At 44.5% G+C, this 15,922-nt stretch overlaps 1 protein-coding gene across 1 annotated transcript in view; it reads left to right on the top strand.

Annotated features, from left to right (window-relative positions):
- The first annotated feature begins 3,685 nt into the window (after positions 1–3,685).
- Positions 3,686–15,922, top strand: part of ADSS2 (adenylosuccinate synthase 2) — a 119,065-nt gene continuing 106,828 nt past the window's right edge. The window contains exon 1 of the mRNA XM_056566957.1: positions 3,686–4,011. Coding sequence (XP_056422932.1) covers positions 3,814–4,011 — 198 coding nt within the window. The 5' untranslated portion in view covers positions 3,686–3,813. The remainder of the gene's footprint in view (positions 4,012–15,922) is intronic.

The following is a 15,922-nucleotide window of genomic DNA, read 5'->3' on the forward strand; positions in this document are numbered from 1 at the left end:
AGATACAATTTTTTCCTTCACTACTGTATCTTTTATTTTTGTCTTTTAATGGTACCCTACGAAATTTTATTAACTCCTTGGGGACGAAGGGCGTATGCATACGCCCTCGCATCCCATCACTTAAGGACGGAGGGCGTATCCATACACCCTCGGCATTTCCGATCACTGCCGCTCGCCGGGCGGTGATCGGACCGGGATGACTGCTGATATCTATCAGCAGGCATCCCGTGGCAATGCCTAGGGGGTCCTGAGACCCCCCCCCCCCCATATTGGCGATCGCAGCAAATCGCAGGTCAATTCAGACCTGCGATTTGCCGCGATCCGGGCAAATCAGGTCACTGGTGACCCGATCTCCCGGAAAATAAGACTGATCGGAGCTGTCAGAGCCAGCTCCGACCAGCCTAAAGGATAGGAGCGAGGTGGCAGTGTTGCCACCCCCTCCTATCCCCTACCATTGGTCGGTCCGGCTGACCACCAATGGCAGGAGGGGGGCGGGGGGGTTAGAGTTCATTTCCCCCGCTCTGGCCACCAATCGGAAGTCGGTACAGAGCGGGGGAACACGGGCGGAGAGGGGGGAGCATGGCCCGGCTTACCCGGACCTTCGGAGGCGGCATCGGCGGCATCCACGGAGCAGCGGCTGCAGCAGGAAGAGCGGCGGCCGGAAAGTGCGGCGGAGAAGGCTGCAGTGAAGATCGCGATAAGTGATCTTCACTGTGGCCTTCTAAAAGCTGCAAAACTGCAACTCCCAGCATGCCCACACAGCCAAAGGCTGTCTGGGCATGCTGGGAGTTGTAGTTTTGCAACATCTGGAGGGTCACAGTTTGGAGACCACTGTGTAGTGGTCTCTAAACTGTGGTCCTCCAGATGTTGCAAAACTACAACTTTCAGCATGCACTGACTGTCTGGGCATGCTGGGAGTTGTAGTTTTGCAAAATCTGAAGTGGCACAGTTTGGAGACCACTATATGGTGGTCTCCAAACTGTAGCCCTCCAGATGTTGCAAAACTACAACTCCCAGCATGTCCAGACAGTCAGGGATGCTGGGCGTGTAGTTCTGCAATATCTGGCCCTTCAGATGTCGCAGAACTACAACTCCCAGCATGCCTGGACAGTCTGGGCATGCTTGGAGTTGTAGTTTTGTAACATCTGGAGGGCTACAGTTTGGAGGTCTCCAAACTGTTCTTCCCCAGTTATTGCATTACTACAACTCCAAGCATTCCCAGACTGTCCAGGCATGCTGGGAGTTGTAGTTCTGCAACATCTGAAGGGCCAGATATTGCAGAACTACACGCCCAGCATCCCTGAATTGTAGTTTTGAAACAGCTCTAGGCACACTGGTTGGGAAACACTGAGCTAGAGTCTGTTTCCTAACTCAGTGATTCCAACCCGTGTGCCTCCAGCTGTTGCAAAACTACAACTCCCAGAGTACACTGACAGACCGTACATGCTGGGAGCTGTAGTCTTGCAACAGCTGGAGGCACATGGGTTGGAATCACTGAGCTAGAGTCTGTTTTCTAACTCAGTGGTTCCCCACCAGTGTGCCTACAGCTGTTGTAAAACTACAACTCTGTCAGTGCATTCTGGGAGTTGTCATTTTGCCAGAGCTGAAGGTTTGGGGCGCCCCCCACCCCCATGTGAATTTACAGGGTACATTCACACGGGCGTTTACAGTGGGTTTCCTTCAAGGAAACTTACTGTGAACCCCTGCCTGTGTGAATGTACCCTAAAAACACTACACTACACTAACAAATAATAAAAAGTAAAACACTACATACACACCCCCTTACACGTCGCCCCCCCCCCCCCAATAAAAGTGAAAAACGTCTCATACGGCAGTGTTTCCTAAACGGCGCCTCCAGCTGTTGCAAAACCACAACTCCCAGTGTTGCCGGACAGCCATAGACTGTCCTGACAGGCTGGGAGTCTTGCAACAGCTGGAGGCACTGTTTGGGAAACACTGCTGTAGGGTTTTGGTGGAGACAAGCCCCGTCCTTGTAACCGGGTCACACCCTATTGCAAATTCCTTATTCAGGCCTCAAATGCGCATGGAGCTCTTTCACTTCAGAGCCCTGTCGTATTTCAAGGCAACAGTTTAGGGCCACATATGGGGTATCGGGAGAAATTGCGTTATAAATTTTGGGGGGATTTTTCTCCCATTACCCTTTGTAGAAATGGTAAATTTGGGGAAAAAAAAAATGCACTTTAGTGAAATTTTTTTTTTTCATTTACACTTCCGAATTTAACGAAAAGTCGTCAAACACCTGTGGGGTGTTAAGGCTCACCGGACCCCTTGTTACGTGCCTTGAGGGGTGTAGTTTCCAAAATAGTATGCCATGTGTTTTGTTTTTTTGCTGTTCTGGCACCATAGGGGCTTCCTAAATGTGACATGCCCCCCCCCCCCCCATTTCAGCAAAATTCACTCTCCAAAATCCCATTGTCGCTCCTTCCCTTCTGAGCCCTCTACTGCGCCCGCAGAACACTTGACATACACATATGAGGTATTTCCATACTCGAGAGAAATTGGGTAACAAATTTTGGGGGGCTTTTTCTCCTATTACCCCTTGTAAAATTTCAAAAACTGGGTCTACAAGAACATGCGAGTGGAAAAAATAAAGATTTTTAATTTTCTCCTTCACTTTGCTGCTATTCCTGTGAAACACCTAAAGGGTTAACAAACTTACTGAATGTAATTTTTAATACTTTGAGGGGTGCAGTTTTTATAATGGGGTCATTTGTGGGGTATTTCTAATATGAAGACCCTTCAAATCCACTTCAAAACTGAACTGGCCCCTGAAAAAATTCCGATTTTGAAAATTTTGTGAAAAATTGGAAAATTGCTTCTGAACTTTGAAGCCCTCTGATGTTTTACAAAAGTAAAAACATGTCAACTTTATGATGCAAACATAAAGTAGACATATTGTATTTGTAAATCAATATATAATTAATTTGGAATGTCTTTTTTCCTTACAAGCAGAGAGCTTCAAAGTCAGAAAAATGCAAAATTTTCCATTTTTTCATCAAATTTTGGAATTTTTCACCAAGAAATGATGCAAGTATCAACAAAAATTTACCACTAACATAAAGTAGAATATGTCACGAAAAAACAATCTCGGAATCAGAATGAAAAGTAAAAGCATCCCAGAGTTATTAATGCTTAAAGTGACAGTGGTCAGAATTGCAAAAAATGCTCCCGTCCTTAGGGTTATAATGGGCTCTGTCCCCAAGGAGTTAAAAAAGGTATCTCCATCACTTTTTTGGATCGCTAATGTCCAAAAAAGAATAGAAACCGCCTGCAAAAACGCCCACATGTTGTTTTTCTCTCCTATCCCCCCCTCCCCAAAAAAACTAGTAGAAACTTAGCCTTATGGATGAAACAGATTTTACCATGCGACAGAAAACCCTGTGTCAAAAATTACTGTGCAACAGAACCATGCGCCAGAAATTACTGTGCGACAGAATTTTTCCCTGTGACAAACAATATCGGGAAAAGTGCGACAGATTAGTAAATACCAAGTTAAAAAAATTTAGAAACCAGAAAACAGAAAACACAGTGTCAGAATTTCTGTGACAAAAATACTAGAATGTGCATTTCCACCTATTGTCGCTTTCCCTCAGGACCAGCAGAGGGCACTACTTAGAGCCAAATTTCACCAACTGCAACTTACTGGAGGAGGGAGGTACACAAAGGGTTACTATTTTTTTCCTCCACCTTTCCCCTTCCTGCCTTGCTAGCTGGTGGGTACGTTAGAAAGAACTGCTTGATAACGCAGCGTAACTTCGCTCGCTATTTCCTGCTATATGATTTAAAGGTGTCATGTCTTCAGGCAGTAGACCGACGCAACAAGCCATCATGTCTAACGGAGAAAGCCCGGCTGCCCCCGCTCACCCTGTAGCAGCAGCCGCCCCCCCAAACCGGGTGAGCGTGGTGTTAGGAGCTCAGTGGGGCGATGAAGGAAAGGGCAAGGTGGTGGATCTGCTGGCACAGGACGCCGACATTGTTTGCCGCTGCCAGGTGAGTCAGGGGCCTGGGAGGGGAGGGATCTGGTTTTACTCTCCGCTTGTCTTCAGGATCCAGGGGGATGGCGCGGGATAGCCATAATGCAGTAGCTGCGGATAATGACAGGCACCCGCTGTGCTGACACGTGGGGCGTCCTAGACTACTACGCGCCAAATGTTGCTGTGTATGAGGGTGCGACTGGCGAGTTTCTAGTCAAGGTTATAGTTGGTCGTAAGCTGCTCCGTTCCCGCGCCATCCCTTCTTCGTGTGAATGGCGCACTCTTGCCCGGGCCTTTAAGGCCACTAGAAGCCGGGCTGGTGAAGACCTTCATGGCTGAGCGCATGACTTCCTCTTCCAGCTTTTCGTGTAACTACCGGGTGCATGGTGCACAAGGACGAACGATTCACGGGTCACCCGGCTATGGCCGCCAGAACCTTAGTTATGCTTAAAGCCTATTCATAACGTTTTGGGTAAAATAAAAGGTATGACCATACAGAGCGGGGGTCATACGTGGAAAGCTGATACTTAATGGCTGGTGATTCTTAAATCAAATTAGTATAATTTTGACTTAAAAAGTTAACCTTGCATAGCAAAATAGGAATTCACCTGTTCAGCATTCCAGTAATATTCCTGTATTGCTCCAGTCGCTTCCTGTTACCTCAGGCTGGGCTCGCACATTGTGAAGCTTTTGCCTGATGTTGAAACATCCTAATTGAATTTAGTAACTACCTTAGGGTGGGTTCACACCACGTTTTTTAAATAGTTTTTCAGGTTTTTGATAAAAAAAATCATCCTGACTAAACTGTATCAAAACGTGTGTACAAAGTTTTATCTGTATATGGTTGAAAACCGTATGCGGTTTGAAAAGTGATGTCGGGTTGCATACGTTTTGAACTTTTCACTTTTCACATTATGAATAAAGTTTCACTTGTTTGATTGAAATTCCAAGAAAAAAAAACTGCAAAGTCAAAAACCGTATGGAACCGTACACACATACAGTTCTGTACGGTTCCCATTGACTCCCATGTTAAAAAAAAAAAAAAAAAAAAACTATATGGGTCTATACGGTTTTTCACCTGGACCAAAAACCGTGGTAGGCCACGGTTTTCTGTCCAGTAAAAAAAAGTGTGGTGTGAAAGAACGAAGACAACTGTATGCAATATGGTGCATACGGTTTTGAATAAAAAGTCTATGGCCACGGTTTTCTGTACAGTTGCATAGTTTTTTTTTTTTTTTTTTTTTTTAAAACCGTATCCAAAAACTGTAAAGAAAATTGTGGTGTGAACCCACCCTTAGTGTTTCCCAACCAGGGTGCCTCCAGTTGTTGAAAAACTACAACTCCCAGGAGGAGGCTCCCGGCACAGGCGTTGTCATGTGAAGCTACTACAGTAGTTCCATTGTATGTTGAGTCCATAACTGATAACTGGTTCTGAAAGACCCCAAAATGTCAACCAGAATTAAAAGTATGAAAAATAAGGGCTAAAATAGTGCTGATATCACAAGGCTGAAGTTGGTTTCTTGTTCACCGAAGTTTTTCTTTTGAATTCCTATTATAAAAAAGTTTCATTTTTATTTATTTTTTCCATCTGCAGTGAACCTGATTTTGTACACAGATGTTAAATATTAAATGGGAACAATTATTCAGATTTTTTTTTATATAGAAATTACAGTGAACAATGCATTAAAAAAATATTGATCATGGAATTTGAGGGGTTAATGGCGGACAATAGCGCTATCACTGATGTCTGCAATTACTGACTTGCCCCTGGCTGCTAACAGTTGAGACCCGCGGTCTATGATGTAAGCACCGCTCCTGCGCTCTTTTCCTGGCCGTGGAAGCATGTACATGTACGTCCTAGTGTGCAAAGTCCTAGGTGTCTGTACCTGTACACCCTACATTCTCTAGGGGTTGATGCATGTTTTTATGAATGATTGTTCCCACATAATTATCATTTATGTATAAAAATAAGTTTACTGTAGATGAGTAAAAGTAGCAAAGTTTTTGTAATAGCAATTTATAAGAAAACACTTAATAAGAAACAAACTTCAGCCTCATCCTGGTCTCTGAAAATATCACTTGGGGCACAACTGATTTAGTCATGGCCGTAAATGTTGGCACCCCTGAAATGAAGTATTTCTCACAAAAAAGGATTGCATTAAAGGGGTATTCCAGGCCAAAACTTTTTTTTTATATATCAACTGGCTCCGGAAAGTTAAACAGATTTGTAAATTACTTCTATTAAAAAATCTTAATTCTTCCAATAGTTATTAGCTTCTGAAGTTGAGTTGTTGTTTTCTGTCTAACTGCTCTCTGATGACTCATGTTCCGGGAGCTGTACAGTTCCTATGGGGGTATTCTCCCATCATGCACAGCTCCCGGGACGTGACATCATCATTGAGCAGTTAGACAGAAAACTTCAGAAGCTAATAACTATTGGAAGGATTAAGATTTTTTTTAATAGAAGTAATTTACAAATATGTTTAACTTTCCGGAGCCAGTTGATATATAAAAAAAAGTTTTGGCCTGGAATACCCCTTTAACACATGTTTTGCTATTGTTGCAGAATATCCAGACTTGTAATAATTCGAGCTCAGTTGTGTCTGCCAGGATAGCGAATTCGCAATAGTTGAAAAAACAGTCAGTGGTCCAGCAACTGATTTCCCCTCCAGCATAGAAAGAAATCCCTCGAAGAGGTCAGTGTTCAGTTTATGTACACAGCAAAGAGGGAGGGGTTACAGTAGCCACTCCCACATATACAGTATCAGGTGTCACACCTACAGCCACTGAATCAAACACTCCCACAGTGGATACAGACAAGTTACAATATGGTGATCCAGGCACTGTGAACTGAGGCCTATATGTCACTGACCACCAACATATCTGCAGCTGTGCCAATAGCCAATAACGACAAACCACACTGCACAACATTACGCTCACCATGAAGGCAATGTGACAAACCAGAAAATATTTCCTCGACACTATTCACATGTTTATTCCCTTTGTGTGTATTTGAACTAAACCAAAAATGGGAGGAAAAAAGCAAATTGGATATAATGTCACATCAAACTCCAAAAATTTTCTGGACAAAATTATTGGCACCCTTAACTTAATATTTGGTTGCACACCCTTTGGAAAAAATAACTGAAATCAGTCGCTTCCTATAACCATCAATAAGCTTCTTAAACCTCTCAGCCGGAATGTTGGACCACTCTTCCTTTGCAAACTGCTCCAGGTCTCTCTCTTATTGGAAGGCGCTTTTTCCCAACAGCAATTTTAACATCACTACACAGGGGTTCACTGGGATTTTAATCTGGACTCATTGCTGGCCACTTCAGAACTCTCCAGTGCTTTGTTGCCATACATTTCTGGGTGCTTTTTGACGTATATTTGGGGTCATTGTCCTGCTGGAAAACCCAAGATCTTGGACACAAACCCAGCTTTCTGACACTGGGCTGTACAGTGCGACCCAAAATCCGTTGGTAATCCTCAGATTTCATGATGCCTTGCACACATTCAAGGCACCCAGTGCCAGAGGTAGCAAAACAACCCCAAAACATCATTGAACCTCCACCATATTTCACTGTTGGTACTGTGTTCTTTTCTTTGTAGGCCTCATTCCGTTTTCGGTAAACAGTAGAATGATGTGCTTTACCAAAAAGCTCTATCTTGGTCTCATCTGTCCACAAGACTTTTTCCCAGAAGGATTTTGGCTTACTTAAGTTCTTTTTGGCACAAGGTTGTCTTGCTTTTTTTTTGTCTCTGTGTCAGCAGTGGGGTCCTCCTAGGTCTCCTGCCATAGCGTTTAATTTCATTTAAATGTCGATGGATAGTTCACGCTGACACTGATGTTCCCTGAGCCTGCAGGACTGCTTGAATATCTTTGGAACTTGTTTGGGGCTGCTTATCCACCATCCGGACTATCCCGCGTTGACACCTTTCATACATTTTTCTCTTCCTTCCATGCCCAGGGAGATTGGCTACAGTGCCATTGGTTGCAAATGGAGATGAGTGAAGTTAGTGATTCAATTCGTCACAAACCTCTCGGCTCGGCAGTTGCTGACTTTAGCCTGCATAAATTAGTTCAGCTTTCAGTTGCTTCGGTGGGCTGCGGAAGGTGGATACAGTCCTGGGAGACTCTCTTAGGTCTGTATCCACCTTTTCCACTAAGACTAAGCGAACTTCTCCCCTTTTTATCTGCTTTCAGGTGTGATTTTTTTTTAAATTTTTTTTATTATATTGCCCACACTTGTTACTTGCCCTAGGTGAGTTGAAAGGAGCATCACATGCATGAAACAATCTTATTTTTCCACAATTTTGAAAGGGTGCTAATAATTTTGTCCAGCCCATTTTTGGAGTTTGGTGTGACGTTATGTCTAATTTGCTTTTTTTTCCCTCCCTCCCTCCCATGTGTATAGCAAAACATGTTACTGCAATCCTCTTCTGTGAGAAATACTTAATTTTCTTGAAAAATTTCAGGGGTGCCAACATTTATGGGCATGTCTGTATGTCATGAATTGCCTCTTGTAATATACCCTTAAGTGATGCTTTACTGCAAATCTTTGCAGGTTGGGAAGGTCTCCAGCAGTCATGGCATGCTGGGACATGTAGTTTTCCAACACTGGAAGAGGACAATTGTGGAGTGTATTGCAAACACTATTTGAGAACTGTAAATGCCTATTTTGGATGGTCGGGGTGGAAGACTGCACAGCTTGGTGGGACTGCTGAGTACGGCTAGGATTCCACTGAGATTTTTGGCCCTCTTTTTTTTTTTTTTTTTTCTTGCTTAACCCCTTAAGGACTTTTCACCTTAATTTGTAGAGAAAAGAAAGGACCGACGGACGGCGCCTTGTGTATTTACACTCAATAGATCGGGTGGTGGGTGGGGGGGCAACCCCACGTGGCTTATAGATGGCCGCTCACCTTGCGATCTATGCAAAAAAGCATATCACCCACAATATAATTGGGGTACTGTAGTGCGAGTCGCTGCTATGCCGATGGGTTGCAGGAGGAAACAAATCGTCCTGGGAGTCAATATTAGAAGTAGAGCAGGAAAAAACCCTCAGGTATGGCGCTGCAGACTCTTGTAGACGGATGAGGCGGATGCCAAAGGTAATAGGAAAGTCCTCAGCAGGACATTTTATTAAAAAAACAACAAAATGGACAAGATTGTCCTTATCCGATCCTCAGATCAGGATAAGGACAGTACAACAATAGCAGGTTTGTATAGCCCAATAATGGGATCCCATGTGTTTTTGGCGCCCATTATTGGGCTATATAAACTTGCTATTGTTGTACTGTCCTTATCCTGATCTGAGGAAGGGAGGGATCCTCCCAAAACACGTAATCTTGTCCATTTTATTGTTTTTTTTAAATAAAATGTCCTGCTGAGGACTTTCCTATTACCTTTGGTATCCGCCTCATCTGTCTACAAGAGTCTGCAGCGCCATACCTGAGGGTTTTTTCCTGCTCTACTTCTAATATTTTTCACCTTAAGGACTCGGACGTTTTTTGCAATTCTGAACGCTGTCACTTTAAACATTAATAACTGGAATGCTTTTAGTTATCATTCTGATTCCGAGAGTTTTTTTTTCGTGACATGTTCTACTTTAACATAGTTTGTGGTAACTTGCATCCTTTCTTGGTGAAAATATGAAATTTTCTCTGCTTGTAAGGAAAATGGATGCCCGTATTCCCCCCCAAAAATTTTATTCACATATACAATATGTCTACTTTATGTTTGCATCATAAAATTGACATGTTTTTACTTTTGGAAGACATCAGAGGGCTTCAAAGTTCAGCAGCAATTTTCCAATTTTTCACAAAATTTCCAAACTCACTATTTTTCAGGGACCAGTTCAGGTTTGAAGTGGATTTGAAGGATCTTCATCTTAGAAATACCCCATAAATGACCCCATTATAAAAATTGCACCCCCCCAAAGTATTCAAAATGACATTCAGTCAGCGTTTTAACCCTTTAGGTGTTTCACAGGAATAGCAGCAAAGTGAAGGAGAAAATTCACAATCTTCATTTTTTACACTCGCATGTTCTTGTAGACCCAATTTTTGAATTTTTACAAGGGGTAAAAGGAGAAAATGTATACTTCTCTCGCGTAAGCGCATACCTCATATGTCTATGTAAAGTGTTCGGCAGGCACAGTAGAGGGCTCAAAAGCGAAGGCGCGACAAGGGGATTTTGGAGAGTACGTTTTTCTGAAATGGTTTTTGGGGGGCATGTTGCATTTAGGAAGCCCCTATGGTGCCAGAACAGCAAAAAAAAAAAAAAAACATGCCATACCATTTTGGAAACTAGACCCCTTGAGGAACGTAACAATGAATTCAATTAAGTGAGCCTTAATACCCCACAGGTGTTTCACGACTTTTGCATATGTAAAAAAATAAATAAATTTCACAAAAATGTTTCCCCCCCCCAAATTTCTCATTTTTGCAAGGGTTAATAGCAGAAAATACCCCCCAAAATGTGTAACCCCATCTCTTCTGAGTATGGAGGTACCCCATAAGTTGACCTGAAGTGCACTACGGGCGAACTACAATGCTCCGAAGAGGAGTCATATTTGGCTTTTTGAGACCAAATTTTGCTCGGGGGGGGCATGTCTCATTTAGGAAGCCCCTATGGTGCCAGGACAGCCAAAAAAAACACATGGCATACTATTTTGGAAACTAGACCCCACGGTGAACGTAACAAGGGGTTAAGTGAACCTTTATACCCCACAGGTGTTTCACGACTTTTGCATATGTAAATTTTTTTTTTTTTTTTTTTTACCTAAAATGCTTGTTTTCCCAAAAATTTTACATTTTTAAAAAGGGTAAAAGCAGAAAATACCCCCCAAAAATTTGTAACACAATTGCTCCCGAGTACGGCGATACCCCATATGTGACCCTAAACTGTTGCCTTGAAATACGACAGGGCTCCAAAGTGAGAGCGCCATGCCCATTTGAGGCCTAAATTAGGGACTTGCATAGGGGTGGACATAGGGGTATTCTACGCCAGTGATTCCCCAACAGGGAGCCTCCAGCTATTGTAAAACTCCCAGAATGCCTGGACAGTTAGTGGATATCTGACAATACTGGGAGTAGTTGTTTTGCAACAGCTGGAGGCTCCGTTTTGGAAACGGTGGCGTACCAGACGTTTTTCATTTTTATTGGTGAGGGGGGCTGTGTAGGGGTATGTGTATATGTAGTGTTTTTTACTTTTTATTTTGTTAGTGTAGTGTTTTTAGGGTACAGTCACACGGGCGGGGGTTCACATTAGTTTCTCGCTGGCAGTTTGAGCTGCGGCAGAAAATTTGCCGCAGCTCAAACTTGCAGCCGGATACTTACTGTAAACCTCCGCCCATGTGAGTGTACCCTGTACATTCACGTTGGGGGGGGGGGGGGGGGGGGTGGGACATCCAGCTGTTGTAAAACTACAACTCCCAGCATGCGCTGACAGACTGTACATGCTGAGATTTTTAGTTTTGCAACAGCTGTAGGCACACTGGTTATGTATCACTGAGTTTGTGACCTAACTCAGTGTTTCACAACCAGTGTACCTTCAGCTGTTGCAAAACTACAACTCTCAGCAGTCACCGACAGCCAACAGGCATGCTGGGAGTTGTAGCTATGCACATTCACAGGGGGGGGGGGGACCTCCAGCTGTTGCAAAACTACAACTCCCAGCATGCACAGTCTCAGTGCATGCTGGTAGTTATAGTTTTGCAACAGCTGGAGGCACACGGGTTGGGAAACTCTGAGTTAGGAAACAATGTTTCCCAACCAGTGTGCCTCCAGCTGTTGCAAAACCACAACTCCCAAACATTCTCAGGCATGCTGGGAGTAGTAGTTCGGCAACATCTTTAGAGCCAGATGTTGCCGAACTACAACTCCCAGCATGCTTGGAGTTGTAGTTTTGCAATATCTGGAGGACTACAGTTTGCAGACCACTAATACAGTGGTTCCCAATCTGTGCCCTTCCAAAACTACAACTCCCAGTATGCCAAAACTGTCCACGCATGCTGGAAGTTGTAGTTCTGCAACATCTGAAGGGCCAGATGTTACAGAACTACAACTCCCAGCATGCCTGGACAGTAAGGGCATGCTGAGGATGTGTAGTTTTGCAACATCTGGAAGGGCACAGTGGTCCAAAAACTGGACCTCCAGAAGTTGCAAAACTGCAACTCCCAGCATGCCCAGACGCCAAGGGCTGTCTGAGCATGCTGGGAGTTGTAGTATACAGGGTCCCAATACAGCAATGCATGTCGCTTTACGGCGAAGTGCGTTGCTGTAAAGGGCCCGACCGCGGCTGAAGATCTACTCACCTGTAGCCGTACGAGGTAAGTACCGGGGCCGGTCCCCAGCACTCCCCCGTCGTCCTCCGGTCTTCCTCCCATCCTCTCCGGACTTCAAGGGGCAGGGCGGGAGGAAGTAACCGCGCCCCCCCCCCCCCCACCCCTGCGATTGGTCGGTTAACAAACCGACGGATCGCAGGGAATAGGAGGAGGTGACAGGCTTGCCACAATCGCTCCTATTCTTTAGCATGGTCCTGGCTGTCTGTGACAGCCGGGATCATGCGAAATTACCGGGCGGTCGGGTCCCAGAGACCCGATCAGCCCGGTATCACCGCAGATCGCATGGGCGATTTCCCTTGCGATTTGCGGCGATCGCTGACATGGGGGGCCTATATGGCCCCCCTCGGCGTTTGCCCTGGATGCCTGCTGAAGTATTTCAGCAGGCATCCGGTTCCGATCTCTGCCCGGCGCGCGTCAGGGACCGGAAAACGCCAGGACGTACGGGGACGTCCTGGGTCCTTAAAGCCCAGGGTGCTGGGACGTCCCCGTACGTCCTGGGTCCTTAAGAGGTTAAATAGACCTGGGAGGCTGCTTCCTCACTGTCAAGGCCTAGTATAGCCTCTACCTGTGTAGCCAGGACTTTAGGAGCTTAGTTGGACCAGCTGGAATACCACCTCCAGTCTGATACCCCTAAGGGCCAGATTTTGGAGTCCTTACCCCTGCTTAATATGACATCTAATTTTTTTTATCAGATGCCTCTGCAGAATCGTTAAAACTGGCTTCTCGTACTGCTGTTTTGTCCAATACCACTAGGCGTGTAAATATTGGTCGGGAGACATGACTTCAAAAAGAAAACTCTGCTCCATTCCTTCCTTTCCATGGAAAATTTTTGTTTGGTCCAGAGTTGGATTCTATTCTGGAAAAAGCAGCAGACAATAACAAAAGATTGCCCTTAGATAAGGTCCATCCTAAAAAGCAGGGCTGTGGAGTCGGACGAAATTTTGGGTACCTGGAGTCGGCAAACAATGCTCCGACTCCTACTAAATTTAGATTGAAAAAAAAAGCAAGTTTAAATGTCCCAATTCACAAAAAGTTATAATTAATGACTTCTCTACTTTAAGAATAAAGACCAATGCATGTAGTTTCTTACGTAACCGTAAAACAAAACGAACACGTTAAGTGACCATGAAGAAGCATGCTTTTCATGTGATTTACTATATGGCACACAACGCACAATTATTAGCAGCGAATACTTATACTTTCCATAGTGTTGTGTTCTGCTGTTACAGGGAACCCATGGGTAACCTAGCCTCTCACTGATAAGGGGTTAAGGAAATATGTTTTTTGTAGGACTAGAGACACACTTGTATAAGTGAAGGGAATGGAGGGTCAATCGTTCAAGACTGAAGCTGTAAACCATTGGAAAAACTGCTGCCATTCAGCTAAGGCTATAAAAACTTGTAAACTCGATTGTTAGCTTAAAGGGGTACTCCGCACCTAGATATCTTATCCCCTATCCAAAGGATAGGGGATAAGATGTCAGATCGCTGGGGTCCCGCTGCTGGGGACCCCCGGGATTGCCGCTGTGTGTAATGACGGGCGATACAGGGGTTGGAGCACCGCTATGTCATGACTCTGCCCCTTGTGATGTCACGGCCAGCCCCCTCAATACAAGTCTATGGGAGGGGGCGTGGTGGCCTTCACGCTCCCTGCCATAGACTTGCATTAAGGGGGCGGGCCGTGATGTCATGAGGTACGGAGCTATGACATTACGCTGCTCCGTCCACTGTATCGCTCTGTATCCGTCCCCCGAACTCTCTCTGTATCCGTCCCCCGAACTCGCTCTGTGTAGTAATGAGAGCGCGGTGCCGCAGCAGCGATCCCGGGGCGGAGTGGAGTACCCCTTTAAACATGACTATGGGGTTCTACTAGGGAAATAATGTTTTATAATAAATGCCCCTTTCTGGATCCTCCCACTGCCCTATCTTCAGCCGCAGATCAGCACACAAACTGTTCAATACAGTAGACTGTTGGCTTCCCAGCCAGTAGTCCTGTGGTAATGACAGGTATGTTACCTTTCTTTCCTTCAAGGAATGTATAAAATACATTCACATATTAATACAGAGGAGTCAGTCGGGGAGTCGGAGTTGGAAGTACAGAAAACTCCGGAGTCGGAACATTTATCTACCGACTCCACAGCCCTGCTAAAAAGTCTCCTTTTCATCTTTTTTTCAGACCAATCTTTCAGAGGGGGCAAAGGGAAACAGGATAGGGGTAGAAATATCTTTACTAACCCCGGTCAGTCCTCTTCCAACCCTAAGCAATGACGCCAGGCTAGTGGGGGCAAGGCTTTCCCATTTTGCCCCAGTTTGGGAGTCACTACTATCCAGGAGGTTCCTCTTCTTCAGAGGGGCCTAGGTCATTATTCTTCCCTGTTATTGGTTTCCAAACCAAATGGGAAGTTACGTACAATTATAAACCTAAGACCCCTGAACAAATTTGTGGTTTACAAAAAATTCAAGATTGAAACTGTGAAGTCTGCAGTTCAGTCAATAAAGGAGGGGACAGTGATGGCGACTATCGATCTTCGCAATGCATATTACCACATTCCCATCCATTAAAATTACCAAAAATATTTGAGATTGCCATCCAGTGGGGGTCCAGGGTCCGCCACTTTCAGTTTGTCTGTCTCCCATTCTGCCTGTCATCTGCGCCTCAAATTTTCTCAAGGTCTTAGCAGAGGAATTTTTTACTCTCAAAACTATATTTTTAATCACCATCACTACAGCTAGGAGAGTAGGTGAAATTCAGGCTCTATCTATCCGAGAGCCTTATCAGAATTTTGGATGACAAAATAATTTTTAAGCTTGATCCTAACTTCCTCCCTAAAGTTGTCTCTACCTTTCATAGATCACAGGATATTGTGGTTCCATCCTTCTGTTAATATCCAAAAATGACTTAGAAAAATCATATAGTCTGTTGGATGTTAGAAGAGCTGTCCTCATCTACATTGAAAGAACTAGTCAGTGGAGGAAGGATGACAATCTGTTTATTCAGTTTGCTGGCCCTAATAGAGGCAAGTAAGCCTCTAGGAGTTCTATAGCCAGATGAAGACCGCAATTTCAGAGGCTTATTTGGCCAGAGGTAAAGCCCTTCCTATACAATTGAAGGCCCATTCTACTAGAGCAATTTCCTCATCATGGGCAGAGATAGCCGGAGCTTCTGTAGAACAGATTTGCAAAGCTGCCACTTGGAAATACTTTTTCCAGACATCATAGAGTTCACATCTTGTCTTCTGAGGATATGGCCTTTGGATGTAAAGTTCTCAGTGCTGTAGTCCCTCCCTAATAAATTCTTTGGTATTTCTCATGGGTGCTGTTGTGGAGACGTGGGGGGAAATGGTGAATTATACTCACCGATAATTCCTTTTCTGGAAGTCTCCACGACAGCACCCATACATCCCACCGTTTGGTTTTTTATTGTAGTGTTTTGGTGCACTTTTTTCCTTTCCTTCCAGTGTTCTTTATAAATACACTGGTGTGGACGGGAAGGGGTGGGGAATTTAACCTGTGTATTTTCCTGTCCCAATCAGGAGGAGGAGATAATCTCATGGGTGCTGTCGTGGAGACTTACAGAAAA

This window comes from Hyla sarda, chromosome 3, assembly GCF_029499605.1.
Source record: "Hyla sarda isolate aHylSar1 chromosome 3, aHylSar1.hap1, whole genome shotgun sequence".
Lineage (NCBI taxonomy): Eukaryota > Metazoa > Chordata > Amphibia > Anura > Hylidae > Hyla > Hyla sarda.